The following is a 21,951-nucleotide window of genomic DNA, read 5'->3' as shown; positions in this document are numbered from 1 at the left end:
GCAACACGTTTCACACTGCTCAGCAACTTAATAAGTCCTTTATTTGCAATGTTCCGTGACCTCATCTTTCCAGTTTCCGATGCAAAAGAAGCAATAATTTCTTAAATAAAGAAAGCGACAAAAAAAAAAAAAAAGAAAAAAAAAAAAAAAGAAAAGAAAGAAAAAATATTTACAAAATTCCAATAAAACTAATAATCAATGGATTATCTAAAGCACCTCTCTGCATCTGGACAACTGTGGTTTCTGCTGTAAAAGGAGACACTGCAATTACATCAGCAATTTATTGTTTCTGAAAAATAAAACTGAAAAAAAAAAAAAAGGTTTTTTTTTTTTTTTTTTTTATTATTATCATTATTATTATATATTTACAGAACGCTCCTGAAATGAGTTTCCACTTAAAAGTAGAAAAGGCTTTCGGATCATTTCTGTGTCTTTTTTTTTCTTTTTCTTTTTCTTAACCTTTATATATTTTATCAAGTCAATTTTCTGTAGATTTCAAGTTTTAACGGTGATTGGGTCATTAAGTGTCCTCTAGCTCAGGTTGAAGTATAGAAGAGGTAAAGATGAAGAGTCAGTCAGTGTGGTTCTCTACCAGCGATGGGAGAGGATGGCTTAGAGGAAGCATTAAGACCACCCCCTAGTAGTCAAGGTCAAAGGTCAATACCAGTCCTCTGTGTTTCTGTCCTCTGCAAGTTCATGGTAGGAAACAGGAAAATAGACACGCTTTGCTTTTAAAAACTCAATTCATCAAATGAAGATTAGTTCATGTACATTTTGTCTACGAACGTTTTGTCCACTGTATCATTAATAGAAACACACTTCAGTCATGCTGCACACTCCAGTAAAGGACAAAGACATTGAGAGCTGTGTCTGGATTGAACACACACATCATGGCATGATGATACCCACGGATCAGGGAACCCACACGGCCTGCACTCTCTTCCTGCAGATCGGGAAGGATGTTGGGCATTAGAATTGTCTAGAACGAGGAAAAAGCAGCCCGTTGGTTTGTTTTACTGTGACCAAAAAAAAAAGAAGAAGGTTTCGTAGTGATGTGGGATACTTCACACCTCATCAAACCAGCAATCCTGCCGCATCGCTTTTCAAGTTCATTTAATGGAGGACACTTGCTGTGTAAAGCAGGTGGGGAAATAATGAGGAAGCAAGAGAGGGAGGGAAGAGAGAAATGATTGTTTTCTGAGTCCATCCCTCAAAGAAAAGAAAAAAAATAATAAAGATTTATCCTCATTGAGGATTGATTTGAGTCTTCCTCTCTGGCAATGTTGTCCATGACTCTCAACGGACGCCTGCAGTGCCCCCGCCTCGCCAAAGGGGGCTCCAGCTTTCAGTTCAGCTTCTTACTCCTTGTCAGACTCCTCCTCTGCCTCGCGGAGCCAGGTGAAGAAGGCGGTGACTGACTTCAACGCCACACCTTTGCCTGTTTGCTCTGCAGCGTCTTTGCTGGATTCCCATTTGTAGAAGGCCTCCTCTTTAATGACGTCCTCGTCGTAAAGGGCGTCGAAGAACATCCGCAGCAGGTCTGCAGAGAGCGAACAAGGAGGTCAGTGCTGAGCAAGCATCGACACCTCACCCACAGTTTGACAGAGGAAAAAAAAAAAAAAAAAACGTAACCGCATATTTGTTTAAAAAAAAAAAAAAATAAAAAAAATAAAAAGTAGCTTCGCGGGATAAATATCAATTAGTACCAAGTGTCAGCACTCAAGAGGTGTTGAGACATTATTACTAAGGATGCGTCTTTCTCTTCCAACCCTACAATCTCTCATGAAACACTTTTCCCAGAACAAACTGGCTTGATGCTTCACTGAAATCTGAGCTTCTGAAAAGCAGTCATGCAATTAAGTATAGAGAGAAAGAGAGAGAGAGAGAAAAAAAAAAAAAAAAACCTTACAGACTCCTAAAACCTTCTTTGGAAGCGGAAACGCGTATATTTTATCCACCTCTGTCTGTTCTACAATACTCAGGTTAAGTGATAAGCGGGACACTCACTTGCAGGCTGCTCCAAGCGCACCATCAGAGCCTGGAGGGCGTAAAGGGCCTGCAGTTCTTTCTGCTCGTCGCACAGGTATCTCTGCAGCAGACTGGCCCTCTCGTTGATCTGCGACGCGTCCATCTTGTAGGGGTTGTCGCCTGGAACGAGGAGTCAAGACACTCGTAAAGACAAACCATGAGCTTTGGATGAAACTTCTTCTGCCGTAACAGATTTACTGCCTGAGCTGCAAATTGAATCACGTGTTGTGTTTTGCGTTTGTATGAATAAGAGTGTTTGATGATGCAGGAGATGGAAGGACAATTTTAGAAGACGGCTCCAACTTGTACATGCTGTACTAGTCGTACTTACATATGATGGCACACTGACACACTGATGTCATCAGGGCTCGCACAAACTGGTTGGAAGCTGTCTGCTGCTCGTCCAAGTTAGCCTAGAAATAAATTTAAAAAAAAATAAGGATCATGCAGCCTTTATGCTGACAAAAAAAAAAAACCTGCGTTAGGTTAGTCCGAAGTCAAACCAGCTGCATGGCTCGGACTGTCACACACCTCAACCCAGTCTCTGATCCGCTGGTTGTCGGCCTTGTCCTGGAAGAGTCTGTCCAGCTTTTTGCCGAGCTCCTCTCCGCTGAGGATCTTCTTCTTATCGACTTCCTCTGACTCCGTCTCCTCTCCCGTGGTGAATTCCACTTTCTTCAAAAACACACATTAAGAAGCGTGAGGACACGCCCGAGCAGCTAATTACCAGTGGTTTTCTCCTCAACCTTAAAGCCTTCTAACGTTTTAAAAGAGTAAACGAACATAAAAGTGTCTGTTTTCAGTGGTCGTGAGAGCTTGAACGTCTAAAACCTGAACGTCTGTTTCTTACCTGATCAGTGACAAACTTGTTGACGTCGTCATCCTTGGGCAGGAAATCATCCCAACTGAGCCTAGCCTCTGTCCACAAAGCCCCGACCTTGTTAGAGGTCTGAGAAAGAAAAAGAAAACAAAACAAAAAAAAAGTTGTTTTTTTTGTTCTTTTGTTTTTTTAAATGTACAACATGATGTCATCAAATAGCTTGTAAAGTGTGCACTCAGCTGTTTTCAGAAATGTTCTTACCATTCCTTTGCAAAGCAACTTGAGGATCTGCACCAGCAGCACGCCGGCCTTCCCCAGAGGCACAAGAGGCTTCGAGATCTCCCTGAAGATACAAGCGCACTGCATGAAGCTTTCCGCTGTATTTCAACTATATTATTCAGCTGTTTATTTACTACCGCTGTTATTAAACCTGGTTTTAGAAGGAATTCTGTCAGTCACATTCAGGCATCTTTGTTACTGCAGTGAGGAGAGTGATTCTGTAACATTTGTGTCATCACATGTGTCCATACATTTTTCTCAGGAAGACCACGACAGTTAAAGAGACGACAGCAGAATGACAGACAAGAAAATCACGAGATGATGATGAAGGTGTCTGACATCAAGTCTGCTTTCAAAGAAATTGATGACGTGTCTTTTATGCTCGTCAGGCTTTACCTTCAATCTAAAGGACCTCAGCTTGAGTAGACTTCTTCAATTAAACTATTTTTGCTCACATCCTGATTACTTTCAGGTCACGGTTGTGGGTGATCGAGAATTTCCTTTTAGAGCCACGCCGCTAGCAAAACTCTCTACCTGCTGAACTCCCGACACATCAAGTCTCCACTGTCATTTAAAACACTTCCCAAAACTGTTCTGTTTTTGAAAGCTTTTGGAAATGTTTGATGTGTTTTTCATGTTCACTGCTTACCATTTTCATTTATTTGCTAATCTTATTTGTATTACTTTCCCCTGTGCTTACATCCTCCGGCCTTTATTCTCATTTTATCTGCCTTGCCTGATTCTATTTCCTTTTTGTCCACACTTTGTCTAAAAGTTATTATTGTTATCATCCAACACCCACCTGAAGAGCTGTCCCATAGGGATGCCTTCCTCATGGAGCATGGGGGTAATAAGTTCAGCCAGGTAGAGCCAGATGTGAGGTATATCTATGGCCATGTCTTCCGCTACCTCCAGGATCTCTTCTATCCTAAAACAGAACACAAACAAAACAGAACTCAGTCTCACTTTTAACATGTAGCCTTCGTTTCATTACTTCAAAAAATAAAAAATAAAAAATAAAGTCCCGGCAAAAGGTTTCCCTGTTAAACGCTCACCCTTTGTAGTACTGCTGTGCGGGCAACGTCCCTGCCTTCAAGAGCTGGTGCAGCAACAGGCCCATGTGCTCCCTGGCAATGGTGCTTCGCTCGAGTGTCGACTCCACGCCGTTCCGCACAAACACGTAGAGCAGAGAGGCACTGTTGAGCTCTGACACACACTGCAGCGCCTCCTACAGGAAGACAAAAGGAACGATGTTAGCGCTAATAAATCTGGTGATACATGTACATTGGTGCACGCGAGTGTGCATGACGCCGGTGTTCGTACCTTCAAGTCATTGATGTGGAGGTATTCTTCTATGATGGCTTTCGACTTCTTCTCCACCTCCTCCTCAGTCAAAGCAGGTTTAGGGAGAGAAGGAGGAGTGGAGGCGCTCTCACACTTGACTGCAGAGAAAAAAGGGGAAAATACAAGTTGAAGATTGTTCTTTCTTCCTGGGTTGTAATTTCATAAATATACATATAATTCTTTCAACAACTTCTGTCTTTTAAATCTTTACTTTTGCTCCTTTATACCTGTGAGATCTTTGCTTGGAACCCTGTCCCGGCTTCCTCGGTCCCGGCTTCCTCGGTCCCGGCTTCCTCGGTCCCGGCTTCCTCGGTCCCGGCTTCCTCGGTCTTTGCTTCCTCGGTCTTTGCTTCCTCGGTCACGATCGTCAGTCATGCTGGCGACACGACGCACGGGTTCGGTGGCGGCTCGGCTGTCTCCGCCCCTCCCACCGCGCTCCTGTGACTCTCTGCTGAAGCTCCTCTTGGTGATTTGGGTTCCTTCCCGTCCCTCGCTGCGATCGAACCTGTCAAAACGATCCCTGTCGCCCCCACGTTCACGGCTGGAACTCGACCTCAAGATAATAAGTGACACAAAAGAGGTTTATTTATCATACTGTGCAATAAAATCTGATCTCAAACTGATCACCGAATATATGCACATGCTCTTAATGTAATAAGTACATTTGAGTAGCAAGGAAGTGTCATAATCAGACGAGCGCTGGCAAAATGTTTACAGAGTGCATCCTGTGATCTTTTTGAAGGTTTTCCTGAATCAGTGATGCAAATTTAACTCCAAAACTCAAAATGTTGGCAAATTTCCTGGCTTTACCAATTTATATGAAAACAACATAAATCAAGAAGCTGTCTGGACTGCAGCTGCAAATTTAAAGCATGTATACATGCAGTGTCAATGGAAACATGTATAACAGGAGTATTTTTTATCATCTAAGGATGGATGAACATGTATATAAAAAAAAAAAAACAAAAAAAAAAAAACACATTTGCTAAAAAAAAAAAAAAAAGTGAAGCAGCACGGAAAAAAAAAAACAGCATTAAAGCAGAATGACAGTAAGAAAATATCCGCAGCTTGTGAATACCTCTGAGGAACTCTGCGATCAGAGTCTGATGTCGACAACAACGAACCAGACTGCTGCAGGGCTGAGAAGCGGTTGAGCGTGCTGGTCGCTGGACGCCCGGAGTCTGAAAAGACAAGCGAAGGGATAAGTTAGGAACCAAGCCACTGCAACAACCACTAAAGTCACACTGTCTTTCAGAAGAAGGTGTTTTACCCTGCTCTCCGCTCGCTGGTTTAGCTCCACTTCCTCCACTGCTGCCTTTTCCCCAGCTGCCCCACATGCCTTTGCCACCTGGAGCCAACAGCTGATTGTTGAAGTCCAGAGCGCCGGGCTTAAGGGAAACCAACACGGTACATACATCAACATCTGACATAATTTGGTTAAAAACAATTTAGTACTGAAGAGTCTTGGTCAGAATAAGTACGCGAGACTCAGACAATTACTTATTGTGCAACTAAAAAACACGGCAGAATTAAAAGCAACCAAATTCAAGTACCTTTGTAATCTTGCTGAGGCGGGTGGTGTCGATGGGTCTGTTCTTGGAGATGGGCACCGTGTTCCACCCCTCGTCCTGAGGCACGCTGATCCGGCTGCCTGGTGTGTGAGGGCCTCGGCCCCCCATGTTGCCTCCCATCCTGCCTCCGCCTCCTCCTCCTCCGCCGCCGCCGCCGCCTTCCTTCTTTGACAGGAGCTGCTGCTGGACTTTGATCTGTTCCCTGTGCTCCTCCATCTCTGCCTCCTTGTGGATCTGGTCAATCGTTTTCGGGCCCTGGTCTCCTCTACGAGGCACCCAGTTACACTGTGGATGGAAGACAATCCAAAACATTCCAGCACCAGTCGTTTCACAACAATATATAGGATTCTAATGTGACTGAATCCAGACACAATAAAAGGAATACTATATAAATGCTTGTCAGCTCATTATTGCTGCATACGGTTGTGGATGAAGTCATATTTACCCTTCTGAGGTCCAACACATCTTGCAGCATGAAGCGGATTCTGGATGAAGTCTTTTTCTCTTTGATGATCTTGTCCATCTGAGCGAAATACTGATCCATGCGAGGCTACAGAGAGAAGAAAGACTTTTATGAGCGATGACTATAAAATGATGAGGTGCACATGAATAATATTGTTTTACATAGAGATCTGTCACTCATCACTAATATTCAGTGGTCCAGACACGTGGCACAAAAATTAAAGTCATCACGGGAGACAATTTAATGTGCAGATGTTTATGAACATCATTGACTTCCATCTGTGTTAATGCTGTACTCACCTTGGCCTTCTCAAAGTCCAGGTCTTTGCCAATAGTGGAGAGCAGTCTGCAAAGACACTCGAGAGACTCTTCATCGTGATTCTTCAGCAGTTTCACGACACAGTCGTGCATGATGGCTTCTGTCAGCATCTTCAGCTTGAAGAGTTCACCGATGAACTTGATATTACCGAGCGAGCGGCGTCGAGCCTGATCTCTGCCGTCCACCAGCTCCACCCTCAAGCGCTCACGCTCTTCGTCCTGAGAACAGATGACAAAAAGGTGTTTGTGCTTAGTGTTGTATTCAAGGGGTCAGCTTAGTCTGAAGAGGAAGTGTTGGTTTTAATAGTAACAGAAGAAAACCCAAAACATATCTTACATCTTTGGAAGCCTCCAGCTCTTTCTGCTTTTTGTCAAACAACTCGTCATCGTCTTGGTCCTTCTCAAACTCTTTCTGGCAGCGGTTGAGCAGCAGTTTGCGGAAGTTCACAGTCAGTCCTGGTTTGTCTGTGGTGGGGACTTTCAACTGGAGGAGGACAACATTGAATATAATGGGGAATTTTAATGCAGGTCTTTCCCTCAGCAGTATTCATATGGAACAAGTACTTTATATTAAAAATATTTTCGTGATCATTTGAAAGTGGGCTCCTTCAGTTCCTCAATACCATCATGATATTTCAGTGGCCCAGACACGTGGCCAAAAAAATCATTGGTCATCATTGGAGCACATGAAAAAACCAACAAAATTCAGACATATTCACAGGACCTACCCCCAGAAGGCAGCGGCACATGTTGGCGTAGGCCACAGAGAAGTTGGGTTCTGAGATGGCCTTCTCGAAGATGAGGTCGATGGTTCCCTTCAGCCTCTCCTCCGTGTCTATCGTCAGCTCCGTCACCTGCTTCATCAGCTCCTGGAACTTCTGCGGTGTGAGCTTGTTGAGGATGCTGCGCAGACGCTTGAACAGCTCTTGAGTCTTGCCCTGCTCGGTGTCGTCTACTTCGACTTCCTCCGCGGCACGGCTGCGTGTGGACTTCTTCACAGAAGGCTTCCAGGCCTTCTCGGCCTTGTTGAGCTGCACGTCGTCGTTGAGGGACATGCTGCTGATGATGATTTTCCTGGGCTCTTTCCGCTGACCCTGCTGGGAGCGACGGGGGCCAGGGGGCTAAAAGGAGGGGGAAAGGTTTGCATATTTAGACAAATTAGAGGAAAGAAACAATTAACAAAAAGTTGAATTACGATTATTACATAACTCTGCTTATGAAAAAGGGACGAGAATTTCCTTTAATAAGAAACTACCCTAAAAAAGAGAGAAATTAATTTACCGGGCCTCGTGGTCCTCCCACTGATCTGCTCCCAAGATTCCCCAAATATGACGGAGTAAAATCAGGACCAACATTCATCAGTCGAGCCGGGTCAGCAGGCCGCAGTGGAGTCTTGTTCACCTGAAGTTTAAAAGGTAAAATGTGCTCACACAAAATTTTAAAACAATGCCATGAAAGCATGTTCCTCCATAAGCTGCATGATATATTCAAAAACGAATTATGAGGGCATTAAATTAAGTAAAGTAAGGCGCTTTTAAGTATTTCTTTTTTTTAGTGAAGCTAAAGAACACCCACCTTGTCCAAGACCACCTCACTGATGAGAGGCAGGCCCTCGGGTTTGTTCAGACTGGCGCTGATGAACTGGAAGCCCAGCAGGAAATCCCGGTCGTACTGCTTTTTATCCTCTGGGTTTATTGGCTTCCATTGTTCTGAGGAAGGTACGAGAGAGGTGTGAATGCAGGGGATTAAATGTACATCCTTAAAACTCAAGTTAGGACAGCTCTGTACCATGTATGATGACAGGGAAATTTGTCTTTAATTGGACGACAGGATGCTTGAAAATATTGATGGATGGATCTGCTCTATAATCTAAATAGCCCGTTATTCCACCCTGCAAAGCAGTTGTCTTTAAGCATTAACGATCTAAATCTCAAAGCCATCTATAGGTGAGCAAAGATTCAAAATTACGCTCATGTATAGTGAAACTGAATTTATCCATGATTTTACTAAGTAAATAACAAGGCACTACAATGGGTGTAGGCAGCATAAGTTGACCAAATACTTGATTCAGTCGATTAGAAAAGTGCATGAGTGTACCTTCACTCCATCTTAATTATTTTTAAGAAAATATCTCTAAGCTATAACAGAAAAAAAATGATTCATATTCACTGGAAAAAAAATAACAATGTTGGTCTGACGACAGTAAAGGTGTTAGGATTATTTAATAAAATGTTACATAGATTTAGTCTTAATATGACGAGTTGTATATGAACTTTGCATAATCATTACATCATCAACATACAGTGTCTACAGGTGAACAGCCCAATAACAACTGTTACAATGTAACGGCACAAAACCGTAACTTACCTTCTTTGTACTGGTATTTCTGCTCAGTTGGCTCAGTTGTGGCTTTAGGCCTGTCAGGCTTTGCATTCTGCTTGTCCTCTCTCTCCTCCCAGGTCTCATCTGCCACTTCAGCGGGAGGTTCAGCTGGAGCTGGGGGGTTGGCCGGAGTGGACGAGGGTTCAGAAACAGGCTTGGCACCCTGCTCCTGCAAACAGGAAGAGAAGCGTTATAATAATCTACACCCCAGAGAAAGTAACGTTTTGAGTCTAGACATCTTCACAAATATTGTTGATATAGCTGAAACTGCTCTTACACAGAGTCATTGCAGCACAGGGACTTTCCCTGTGCTACAATGACTCTTGTCATCTGAACTAATACACACCTCTGTGAAGGCATCCAGGAGGTCTCCAATGGCCTCCTTCTTGTTGAACTCTTTCATGTTCTTCCTCTTCTTTGGCACAGATGTAGCAGCTTCAATGGAAGGATAAAGAGTTCACATTAAAATCTCACGTAGAACCAACAGGACACGTGTTAAATGCAAGTAGGAAACATCTCCACCGTACCTTGCATAGTAGATTCCTCTGGGCAGCTAACAGAGGGAGGAGGGAGAGGGGCTTCCTCGGTTTTCTTCTTACAATCTTCCTCATTCTCCTCTTTCTCCTCCTCCTCCTCCTCCTCTTCCTCCTCCTCCTCTTCTTTCTCCTCCTCCTCCTCTTTCTCCTGCTCCTCTTGTTCCTCTTGTTCTTCTTGTTTCTCTTGCTTCTCTTGCACCTCCTCCTCTCGCACCTCCTCCTCTCGCACCTCCTCCTCTCGCTCCTCTTCCTCTCGCTCCTCTTCCTCTCGCTCCTCTTCCTCTTGCTCCTCCTCCTCCTCTTCCTCTTCCTCCTGGGCTGATGTTGCTGTTTTAGCCACCAGTTTGGATTCCTGAGATTGAGAAGCGTCTGGCTTGTCTTGCGGTGTAGTGTTTGAAAAAGTCATGTCCTCAGACAGTTCTTCAGTCTCCTGAGGAAGGCCATTGGAGAGAAGAGGCTCTGTGATTTCCACTTGTGTGGCTTCAGGTTCGGAGCTCAGCTCAGCATTCTGGGTCTGTGGAGCAGCAGGTTCTTGCACAGACAGTGGAGGCTGGGTGACTTCAGTTACTGTCTCTGTAGTCGTTTCTTCTTTTGCCACGTCAATAGGTATAAGTGGGGCTGCAACCTCAGCTGCAGGCTCCAACTTAGTGCTGGCCACCGGCTCTTCTTTTTCTAATTTCTTCACCTCCTCTGGTTTTGTTTCTTCCTTTTCTGGCGCCTTCACAGCTGGAGCTGGAGCAACCTCTGGTTCCTCCGTTTTCATAGGTGGCTTTGGTGCTGCTAATGACGCTGAAGGTCTGACAGGAGCATCTACAGTGTCGCCAACGTTAGCACTGACTTTATTTTCAGCCACAGCCGGAGTAGTGGATGTTGTTCCTGCAGGGAGGGAAGGAGGAGACTGCTGCAGGTCCTTCATCAACGGGGATGGCACCTCAGTAGCAGTTGTAGGGACTGCAGATTGTGCAGCCACCTCAATCGGCGGTGCCATTTGGCTGTCCATTTCCTGTTTGGCCTCCACCACAGGCTCTGCATTTGCTGGAGCAGGAAGTGGAGGGCTTTCAGCGCTAGAAGGGAGCTCCATGTTTTCATCTAGACAAAGAATCATACAATGAGGAAACTATGGAATACAGCCATCACGCATTTTTTTAACAGACCAAAAACTGAGAAAATGTGCTCACCTCTTCTTGTCACTGTAGTGACAGGCGGTACGACTTCACCATTGGTCTGTGCAGGACTTACATCTGTTATGGAGGCCTACAAACACACAGCATTGGTTAGGACTGTTGTATAGTCATTGATTAAAATGGAAAAACACCACATTGTCTGTTAATTAGAAACATCTACACACATTCCGGATGTAATGTGTACTGTTAACAAACTGTATTTAAAAAGTGTCTCTGATATTTTACTTGATTTTCTCGGCATCCAAAAATAACTAGCCTAAAATTGTAACCACAGCTCATAACATCAGTGCATATTTCTGGATATTTGCTTTGGCTTTGTATTGGGCTTGAAAGCATGCAATCACCTCTGTGAAAAATAAACAAGTCAGGACAATGGCATCTAAAGAAATCCAATGAGGTGCTTTGCTTGTTTTCCAACAATGTGTACTTGGTTCATACAAACCAACTCAAATGTTTACTTTCTTACAAAATGGATTTATGTTTTTTTCTCTAACATGTTATTCAACTGTACAAACTGACAACGGGTGAAGACAAAATAAATACCAGGAAAGCCTCATGAAATGTTTTACGACCTGAGTTTCACCAGTTTCTGTCCTTAACTGTGCTTTTAATTGACATTAACACATAAAGTACCATAACTCAGTACAGAACAGCTGACAGCACTTTAGATTTACAAGATAAGGAAAACTATATATTTAATCCTTGAGTAACACAATTATGTGGTATGATTACTTGTAATCAGTAAAACAATAAATGAGAAATATCTATACACGCAACCATTTTTGCTTAGAGACAGAGTTTAAATCAGTCAGTACAACCTCGTCATTCAGAAGTAACAAACCCTTACCTGTGGGGGGGTCGGTGTGGTGGTGGACCTTCCACCAGACATGATCTCCTCTGTGATATCACGGCCGCCCTGGTTGGGGTCTCGTATTCTTATCTATCGGAGAAAGGACAAATATTGGTCACGTTTCCTCAAAACATGTGTCCAACATTATAATACAAACAGTATGTAACTATCCTGTCAACTCTGATCTATAGCTGCCACCTATCATGACAAAAACTATTGTTATTTTCAGCTAAAAGGGAAAGTTCCACATTCAACACACAATACACTGTCTCTCCATTCAATTTTTTTTTGACCTCAGACAAGAGGTCCGCTGCCCTTTTGTTGGGACACACTACCGGTTTGCGTTCCCTCTTTGGTGGGCCTTGTGACTGTGCAGGTGGTTGCTGAGGGGGCGGGGCTTGTTGCTGTTGCTGGGCGGGGTTGATCATGACCTGTGCAGGCTGGACAGACGGAGAGTACTGTGGCTGAGCTGGATAGTACGCTCCTGCTGTAAAGTTAGAGTGAAAGGAAAAAGGAAAAAAAAAAAAACATGAACAAAAAGAAAATACCGAAGTGAAACACCAAAATAAAATTCAGTTTGGATTCCCAAGATTTTATTTTTCACATGGTTATAATCACAAATGCTGTATTTGCAATTTTTTTTCCCCCAAGAAAACCCTGAAAGGTAGTTTGTGGGATATGTGGATGTATTTGTTGTAAAAAGCATTTCAAGGTGCAACTTTAAAGATTTCCTTGCACACACACAAAAACCAAACACAGACCATGTCAGGACAAGTATAAACTTGTGGATGTAAAAATGTACATTACATACGAGGAGCAATCAAGAGGTGCAGAGACAGCTCATGTTGCGCGCGAGTAAGTATCCCAAGTCCGAGTGTTGTTGAGCAGGCGGGGCTGACATGCTAGAAATCCCAAGTGCCATTGCGCCACAGTTCAGGTTGTCTGCACTGAATATTTTCCCTCAGACGCCTCAGAACGTCACAATAGACCTCTGTGTTGACAGTCTGACCCTGGGGGATGAATTCACGGTGCACAACCCAGCGAAGATATCCCGCCTGGTCGCTCCTGACTTCACTCGTGTTTTTTCTGTCTTGGACAGTGAAATGCTGCCCCTTTTGAAATGTGAACGCCAATCAAAAGCCAGACTCAAGGCTTCATTGGAAAGGCGTTCTAAAGCATTTTTGAGTTTGACACAAAGTTTGATGTGCAGTCTCTGCTTAAGTCGCCAATGCACACACATCACTGCTCGCAAAAATGCATGTAACAGATGCTGATGTTGATCAAGTGATGCATCTTGGAGTACTTCTGAAAATTATTGCTTCCCCCTGCTCTCTGTGCATCTGTTCTGCGCTCTATTTGTGCGCCACAGGAGCAGTCTCTGAACTTTCTGATTGCCCCTCGTACATGAACTAATTTGCGGGTTTAATTATGTGTTGTGCTTTCCAGTGTCACCACTACGTCATGTCTGGTCATATCTCTGAGTCTGGGAAAGATTAGATATCTAAGGGTAAATTAACCTTTAAAAAGACAAGACTTTTTTTTCGGTGGATTTCAAATGAAATATATATATTTATTTTTTTTAAATTTTAAACATGTATCATCTGTGTGTTTTAATATATGTTGTTTCTGTATGTGGATTGTTACATTTATGTTAGCTTCCTTCTCTTGCTTTATCTTGTTTATATGGATTTATGTATCTGACTTTGTCATGATTAATGGACCTGAACCACTTTTGTTTTGCTGTCAGGCCGTAGGAGCAACAACCTTCACATCCAGACTGTGAAAGTCGAACAGAGGCAGCATGTTAAAGAGTCCTGTAGTAAATAGAGTCTGCCAACTTACTTCATGGTTCATGACTATAAATTGCGAAATGTATTATTTCATCACATTAAAAACAGAACTTAAAACAAATCTGAAACACGTGAAACATCAAAAGGTAGAAACATTTGGAGCCCAATAAGTGAAGGTTTGGTCATTTGCAGATGAAAAGACATCGAGCCATATATTAACACGTGACTAAATTCTATTTCAAATTTTTCATTACTTAGATTATTACCATGATTATACAACTTTTCTGATATTCTCCAGGGCATGTTTTCCATTATTCTGGTAAGGTTTCACTACTCTATTAAAAATATTTAAAGACATTTTTCTTTTCTGTGTGCGTCCTATGATTGTTTTTTTCAATTACAATTCAATTCCCATTATTTTACGTATGTGACCAACACACTGAGGACCATCCGAGCGTGAAATCGTACGCGCGTGTTGCCAAAACAAAAACATTTACAACACGATTAGAAACAGGAAGTGCCACCGAGATTGTTGCCACTGAAGCCTGCTGACCACCACACAAGCACACACACTACTCACCGGGGTAGCGCTGGGAGGTGAGAGAAGCACCGTGGAGAGAGAGACGGCCGTTCTCTCGCCCGCCCCCTCTCCCCCCACCACCCCGCCTCTCCCTCGCAGCAAGAGAGGGCTCTGAACCAACGCAGCAAAGGAGAGGAAGGGAGTGAGGGACGGGAGAGGGAGGAAAGAAGGAGAGAGGGCAGGAAGAGACAGATGCAGAATGAGTTAATGAGAGGATCCAGAGGAAGCAGGGTGTTAAGAAGGTCCCATGAAATGAACAATGCCTTTACAGCAATCTTACCTTGTGTTCCTGGCTGCAGTTCATTTTTACATGCCAATATATTGCAACTTTTGAATTGCCCAACTTCCTGGAAACGTATTAAGTTTTGTTCACTGAATTATCTTGCACTCGAGGGTGTGTATAAGCCAATCCAATATGATGTTTTAATTGCACCCACCAAGTCCATCATAAATTTAAAAAAAAATAAATAAATCCATATGACTACATTTGTCCTGAGGAAAAATAGCATTTGCAGCAGTAACACAGGCCAGAGGTGTGTTTGGGTGTCATTTAAAAAAAAAAAAAAAAAAAAAAAATTAAAATAAATTTCACCTAAAAAGTGCAGTGGTGGCCCAGCTTTTTGCTTTACATTTTCCTCTTTCCGTCCCTTCCTCTACCTGCTGTTAAAACTCATTTATGTTTATTAGTGATAACATTAAATTCCACCCAAGACTTGAAAAATGTGGTCTCAGAGCCATTTCATGGAACCTGTAAGGCAGTGTCAGGTGAGACTGCAGATAGAAAGAACACATGCCGAAGCAGAAACAAGCCAGACGACATGCAACTGGCAGTTCACCACGTACAACCGTGTTTTGACCCAGAGAGACATTATATGCACCAACCAGCCAAGCAAAACCACGACAGGCCCACCTTATGGACAAAGAGGTGAGCATATGGATTCAACTACAGCTCCAACTTAAAATCTCTTTGGGATTTTAGTGTTTCAGATTTCACCCATTTAGAGTGACATCATGTTTGTGGTTTTGCTTGGTGACTTGGGTGAAAACCCTTACCATAACCGGGGTATTCAGCAGGGCTCGTTCCTGGGTAGAAGCTTGCCGTTCCGCTGGTCACAGGATACTGCTGGGTAGGAGGCATGTAAGGGGCCCGGTACTGCAGAACCAAAATAAACAATAAACAATTGAAATGGCAAAGCTTGGCCACCATACTGGCCCTGATATAAGATGACCCTTTTCTACACAAAGTTATTGGCACATTTGTTTAGCTTGCCCAAACAGGTTTTTAAATTCTTCATCAGTCACATCCTCACTTATTTTTTGTCAGACTTTTAGAAGCAGTCAGAATGATTATTTATTTGATCTTGCCATAGTGATATTGTGAGAGAGCAGTAACGCTTCAATGCAGGAAAGATAATTCCGTTTCACTCTTTCAACAAGAATTTGTTGGCAACAAAGCATTTTACATGAGCCATCAGACAGCTTGGATGTCAAAGTGGGCTTCATAAAATTTGTTAAATCACATTATCTCTATAAAACAGCCCACAAAATGACATGTAGAAATTTGCGTGCCTTCCTTACAAACAATCTATAACTCACTGTAATAAACTCACTGTGTCAAAGCAGGTAGTAGCCTATTTAAAAGAGAATATCGGCAGTTGTTAAAACAAATGTCTTATACTGTCTTGTATTTGAGCCAGTATACACTCAGTACTATGTGAGCGGGTTGCTGGGTAGAGCAGTAATACATGTGCACCAACCTGTCCAGGGGGGATGAAGTAACCCTGAGGAGAGCCAGCGAAAGGCAGCTGCTGCTGGGAAATCATCATCATCTGGGAGCTGGGTGGGTAGACGTGAGTCGGTCCAACAGGCCGAGGGCCACTACTGGTCTGTACCCTCGGAGCACTGGTGGCCATGGTGGGTCGGTTCTGATAATAGTTCTGGAGAACAGATGAGGGGGAATGAAGGGAAAGAAGAATGTGTCATTAACAGGAGAAAACTCCGAGGGTGCACATAGTGTCTCAACTGTGGCAGTCCTAACCTACGTGTTAAAATGTTGCAGCATTTTTGCTTGTGTGCGTGCGTGCAGTTGAACACATTCCTACATCAGCTGGAAGCAATGCACTCTTAGCAACTGTTAATGTGTACAGAAAGTTCAGTTTCTGGGTAACATGGAGTCTAAACTGTACAGAAAGTCATGTCTACCTGCCACACTGAGGTTAGCCCAAGTTAGGAGGAGAGGGACGAAGAGAAAAGCTGTTACCTGTAGCGCTCTGTATCCACCCTTCAGCCGCGCAACACATAAGCAGAGAGCAAGAGAGGGAGTGAGATTAAGGTGAGAATGAGGACTAGAGACAATGAGGAAAGAGGAAATTACAAGGTGTAAGAAAGAAGTTATGAGAGGCAGAAGTCTATTTTGCAGCCATGAACATTGAGATCAAACAAGCATGGATGCACATGCAAATCTGTACAGGTCTGCACAGAACCAGGACCCCCTTCTACTTCTGCGGGTCCCACTTCTGAGTGGATAAAGAAGCAGTTTAAGGGCTGCAGGCGCATGCAGACACTGGTATTAAATGCTGCAGGTAACCAAAGATCAATTCACTTTAATATTCAGGTATTAAGCTGAACCCGTCAATGTCCCTTTTCAGTGTGCGTTTTTGGGCTGTCAGAGACGCAAGCTGACATGAGAGGAATGAGGTCAAATCTGTGATCATCAATAGAAATAGGGGGATAGATTGCACTGAGAGACACGCCCACAAAGAGCTAATTTGGAGCTTTGGTGACGAAAAATTGCCAGCAACAAAATTCACAGTGTAAGAGATTTAGGGCGAAATTCCTACAGTGTGACAATCACATGTCTACAAACCAACCAATAGGAAGACATCATGAACTGATGCAGAGTATAGTGGCTGGTGCATGTTGCACATAACATTTTTGAAAAAACACACAAACACAAAATGACGGAGACAAAAGGAAAAAAGTTTGTGTTACACTGGCAAATAAAAAACCTTGTTGTGTTGCATTTATGCAAAGAGCGCCGCAGATGGTTGACACAAACTGATGACACGCCTCTGCTCTCAACTTTTTCTTTTTTAACTTTTCATCGTAGCGATATGATTCACCAGACATTCATCTGACACGAGTCAGATTGATATCATGCAGTCTGACACAGACTGAAACCAAGATGGTATTAAACTCATCTTGCACAGTGTGACATGCAATGAAGTTAAGATTGTTCTCGTTGCAGGTAATGTATGTTAGGATAATTTGAGGTGGCAAAAAAGCCAATTCTCATTTTGATTTGAATGTAAAAAAATAAATGATCTTTGAATGAAACTACAGTGAATCTCAGTAATTTCTTCATATCACGCTGGTTTTGGGACAATGTCTTTTAAATGCAGCGAAGTATGGGGTAAAAAAGCTGCGGGCATGTAGGGATGAATAAAAAACAAATAAGTCCCAGATAAATTCAGCTTTTAAAAAATGGAGACTTATCAACTTGCAATGGCAACTTGCTATGGAGAAATACGCATTTCTGGAATGAGCTGGTGAGATTCAATATTAGTCAACCTCGGGAAAAGTTAACACTAATAAATCTACAGTGTTCTCATTTAATTCTACAACATTACAACATTAGATTTGAAAGCATGCATTAACCTATGGAGAGAGGGGATAAATGAAAAAGAGAGGGGTGTTAGTACCTGTTGGTGTAAGGTACGGGGCCCTGCAGCAAACTGGGAGGACATCAGAAGAGAGGAAAGAAGTCAAGATTGACGTTAAGGAGAAAGATGGCAAACAGGAGATAACACACATTTAGCCAAAGCCTCATAGCCGGAGAAGCCGTGTCAGAAAACTACAAGGGGGAAAGAAAGCGTTCTCATACATATCCCATACTAAGACACTGAAAGCAAAAACTGAGAGAAAACAAATCATGCTGTGAATAATACCTGTCTTGGCTGTGGTGCAGAGTTCATTTGTGGAGGTGGAGGGGTGGCAAAAACAAGAGAAGTGGGCTGTCCAGGGCCGTAGGCAGCCTTGAGAGAGGAGGAAATGGGAGGAAAACGGATGTTACCAAACTCCAAATCTACTAAAACGTAGAGTTGACGTTAGTCAGTGAGTCTCACCTGTGTCAATCCAGGGGAAGGGGCTGGGTTTGGGACAGAGGTGGGTCCCGTTATAGGCTGTGGTGGTTTGTTCATTTCACGTTCTGCTATGGGTCTGCATCAGGGTGGCGGTGTGTTGCCAGCCTTTCTGAGGAGGAGAGGAGCAACAAACGTCGAAATAACTGTAAGGAGCAAATTTACTAAAATATCTATTAAATACTTTGATTATTTGTTGATTACTACTTAGCAGAGAGAATGTCATCACCATGACAATCGTATTTATGTGTATTGTTATGTGTTAATTACACTCCGTTACTGCACATTTTCCACTATTAAGCTCATGCGACAGAGTATAAGGAAGAAGTAGGTTGGCTAGCGAGTTGGTATAAATAAGGAGTGGACAAAAAAAAAAAAAGGTTTTTAAATGTACAATCTAGAACAACAAAGACGGGCTGGATATTGTTTATGTTATCCTTAAGAGAGAAGCTCAGAAGGATGTACAAAATGGATGGAAACTGAAAACCCACATTTTAGAATACGTGGATATATTAACGGAAAACCCAGAACAGATCGAGCCTTTTCTTTTTGGACTCTGTTTATTGCAAAAAATATTGACTATTATAGTACACGTCAAAATGATAAACCTGTAAGCCAACTAAAGGAGTTCATAAATTAAGTTGTATTAGCACTACTTGCAATCAATTGCATTCAGCTAAAAATAGATTTTGAACACAAAACAATGTCATAGCACATCTTCTTTTTAAAAAAAATTATATAATTGCATCCCCACAGTTTTCATTATCACACAGCACTGCATGAAGACATGAACCTTTAGTGTGGCAACATCTAACCAAGCAGGGAGGGTGTGGTCTGTGGTTTCGCCTATGATAACACCACCTCCCAAAATCTTGCTCATATGGAACTGCTCATGCTTTAGGTCTTATGAACTCTTACTGTCATTATCCCACAAAGATCTGTTGCTCAAAACATTTTGTAATGGACTCATTATCCTCCGTCCAAAAAAATAACAACCCCTCTTTCATTTCAGTAGAATAATGTCTGTGATGGATATTAAAAAAAAAACAACCCTCCTACAAGCTTTAAACACGTGTGCCGCCAGATCACTCGGACTGGTCCGGTTTTTGAGTGAATTTAAGAAAATGGATACCTCAGGTCAAAGTTCATTCACTGTGTTAACACAGTGCAAATAACACATTCACACAGCGGTGTCCATTTCAGTGGAGTTGTCTCGCCGGGGGGGTTAAAAAAAAAAAAAAAAAAAAAAAAAAAGACTGTTGTGACCGTGATGGTGCAGAAACTAGTAAAAGGAACAAGCTGGAATTGATCAAGAAAAATAAAAAAACAACTAATAAACACTTCACGCAGACGTGTCACACAACATCCACCTGCTGACAGAGGAACTATCGTTAGCTGCTAGCTAGTGCCATGCTTCATTTAGACAGGGCACCGACGCACAATGCTGCCGTACGAGTAGCGACGGCTTACCGGCTTTACGGTCTGTGATTAAAACCACGACAGGTCCTCTGGGAGGGATGCGGTCAAAAGATACGAGACAAATAAAAATTTAAATAAAACATTTTTTTATCGGCCCGCTAGCGGGACAAGCGCCGAAGTGGGTTTAAACCGTTAGCCAACCGCCGGCTAACGTTACGTGTCCCGCTTATCGCAGGTATTTTGACTACGCGACGTGGCCGAAGAGGCCGCGGGTCACCTCCGCGCACACGGGGAGCCCCCCCCTCCCCCACGTCGGGCGGGTTCACAGGTTCACCGCGACGGCTGAAGCGCTGACGCCCGAACAACTAACAAGATCAGAAAACAGCCCGCTGCTCGGTGTCGAGGTGAAGTCACAGCGGAGCTAGCGGTGGTTAGCCGCGTCCTGCGCGAGGAGCTGGTACTTAATCACAGGCCCGGAGCTCCTCCCGACATCACAGCACACCCACCGGCCTCGGGATCCACCGCCGTCCCGGGGGGAGGGGGGAGGGGGGGGGGAGAACACCGGGCGAATAAGATCGGGTTTAAAGTCATGAAGGAGCGGGTCTCGGGTCTCGGACAAATCGCTTTTTTGAACCAGTTAGCCGAGTTAGCTCCCGTGCTAACAACCGTTACCTCGCGCAGCGCACCGATGAAAGGAGACCAAACGGTCGTCGGTCATCTCAGATAAACGACTCTTAAAGAAGGAACAAGCAGCCGCTGAACGGACATTAAACACTCACATCAAAATGGGGTTTGTTTGTTTGTTGGGGTTTTGTTTTTTTTACCCGTTTTCGTGCTCCGGGGAGGATTAAAGTGGACTAACAGCCGGCAGGGGCCTGCTAGCTGCTAGCCGCTAGCATGGATGCCTTTGACAAAAAAAAAAAAAAAAAAAAAAAAACCCGAAGCCAAGTTTTTATTCTTACCAGGAATCACGAGCGGCTGTGTTGTAAAAGGTGGAAACTCGGGGAGTCGAGCCTCTGATCAGTCCTCCGGGGGGTGTTGAAAGCAGCGGTGTTGTCGCTTCTTTTTTTTTTTTATTTTATTTTATTTTATTTTTTTACTCCAGCGAGGAAAAATAAAAAAAAAAAAAGTGATGCCCTTCTCGGCTAAAGCTCGTTAGCTTGAACCGGCAGTCGGAGCTCTGCAGCTGTCACTTCGGTTTAAATCCCCGCGGCGTGCACGAGTGACAGCGCTCACAAAATCAAATAATATCGTACTTCGGGAGTACTATTGACAACTCCGATGGCCCCGATAAAAGCCTCTGGACCGGGGGTCCATGATCAAGGCGTCGATGGTGACGGATTGCCGGTTTAGGTGTGTGCACAGCTGTCGTGTGAGGAGACTCAGCGCGAGGCCATAGTGCGATGTTTCTGCCGTGTGCAGCATACCGGTGCGCCTCGAAGTCGCATGGGTAACTTCCGGGGAAATTAAAACGCGATGCCATTTCCTTGGTCATGTGACACGGGAGGTAGCTGGTGGTGGTGGGGGGGAGGGGGGGGGGGGCTCGTTTGATCGGGGCACGGCCGTCGAATTTATCGAAGGTTTAGCTGTTCATTGGTGGAAGGTAATTTGGGGGTGTTTTATTTAAGAAAAAAAGGTACTTAGACAGTAAATTTAAAAAAAAAAAAAATTAAAAAATAAATAATTACAAGTTGTAATTGTTTGGTTAGTGTGACATCATTCGATTATTAATAGTGAAGCGTCAGTGTGTGAGCAGCATGTTACTCTTGTAGCTGCTGAATGTGGATGTAGTTTAAACTACTTTATATCCAGCTTATTTTTTTTATTTTTTTATGCCAACACAGAATATAAATCTGAGGGATGATTAGTGGTAAAGGAAAAAAGAAAAAGAGAAAAGTTCTCGTGCATAAATCAGTTTTCTTTTTTTTTTTCTTCTTCTTCTTCTCTAATCTTAGATTTTTGGTGAGATAGTGGATCATTTGAAAATGTTTTGAAAAGTTCAAGAAAATTCAGTTTGGTAGAGCTGTTAAAAGTTGACATGTGACCCCCAACTAACCACCCTAAATGCCAAACATTTGTTGGCATAAATGTCAGGATTTGATGCTTCTCATTACTAAACGGAGTATCTTTGGACTTTGTACTGTTGGCCAAGTAAAGGAGGCTACCAAAATCGGTCACCGTGGGCTGTGGAACATTTGAACAGGCAAGTTTTACTTGTAGATAAAATAGATCAATCGGAAATTTTCAGC

General features: G+C 43.2%; 1 protein-coding gene and 2 non-coding genes across 8 annotated transcripts; all 3 read right to left on the bottom strand.

Moving 5' to 3' along the window:
• Positions 1-19: 19 nt before the first annotated feature.
• Positions 20-21,136, bottom strand: eif4g1a (eukaryotic translation initiation factor 4 gamma, 1a). 6 transcript variants are annotated; one of them, XM_069157339.1, is made up of 34 exons: positions 20,665-21,136; positions 18,269-18,395; positions 18,092-18,178; positions 17,846-17,878; positions 17,015-17,053; positions 16,405-16,425; positions 15,902-16,081; positions 15,198-15,297; positions 14,145-14,255; positions 12,110-12,261; positions 11,772-11,864; positions 10,919-10,994; positions 9,732-10,829; positions 9,551-9,639; positions 9,190-9,373; positions 8,398-8,531; positions 8,104-8,223; positions 7,551-7,943; positions 7,160-7,306; positions 6,805-7,041; positions 6,488-6,592; positions 6,025-6,327; positions 5,742-5,859; positions 5,550-5,652; positions 4,699-5,024; positions 4,451-4,569; positions 4,183-4,355; positions 3,930-4,055; positions 3,110-3,191; positions 2,879-2,977; positions 2,560-2,703; positions 2,360-2,441; positions 2,008-2,148; positions 20-1,540 (listed from the first exon to the last, which is right to left on the bottom strand). In XM_069157339.1, exons 2-34 carry the CDS (start codon positions 18,341-18,343, stop codon positions 1,359-1,361), a joined length of 5,472 nt encoding a protein of 1,823 aa, XP_069013440.1. In that variant the 5' UTR covers positions 18,344-18,395; positions 20,665-21,136; the 3' UTR covers positions 20-1,358. The 6 variants fall into 6 exon arrangements, with proteins under 6 accessions (XP_069013440.1, XP_069013445.1, XP_069013442.1 ...); XM_069157344.1 differs by lacking the exon at positions 14,145-14,255; XM_069157341.1 differs by lacking the exon at positions 17,015-17,053.
• On the bottom strand, positions 6,681-6,740 carry LOC138203302 (small nucleolar RNA SNORD66). The gene has a single exon (XR_011178707.1). It is a non-coding gene; the product is annotated as a small nucleolar RNA SNORD66 (small nucleolar RNA).
• On the bottom strand, positions 7,426-7,505 carry LOC138203301 (small nucleolar RNA SNORD66). The gene has a single exon (XR_011178706.1). It is a non-coding gene; the product is annotated as a small nucleolar RNA SNORD66 (small nucleolar RNA).
• Positions 21,137-21,951: the final 815 nt, after the last annotated feature.

This window comes from Embiotoca jacksoni, unplaced genomic scaffold (assembly GCF_022577435.1).
Source record: "Embiotoca jacksoni isolate LCO1_2020_lvr unplaced genomic scaffold, fEmbJac1.0.p SCAF_22, whole genome shotgun sequence".
NCBI classification, from domain to species: Eukaryota; Metazoa; Chordata; class Actinopteri; family Embiotocidae; genus Embiotoca; species Embiotoca jacksoni.
Note: the sequence above shows the minus strand (reverse complement) of the source record. Positions and strands in the feature narration are given on the sequence as shown.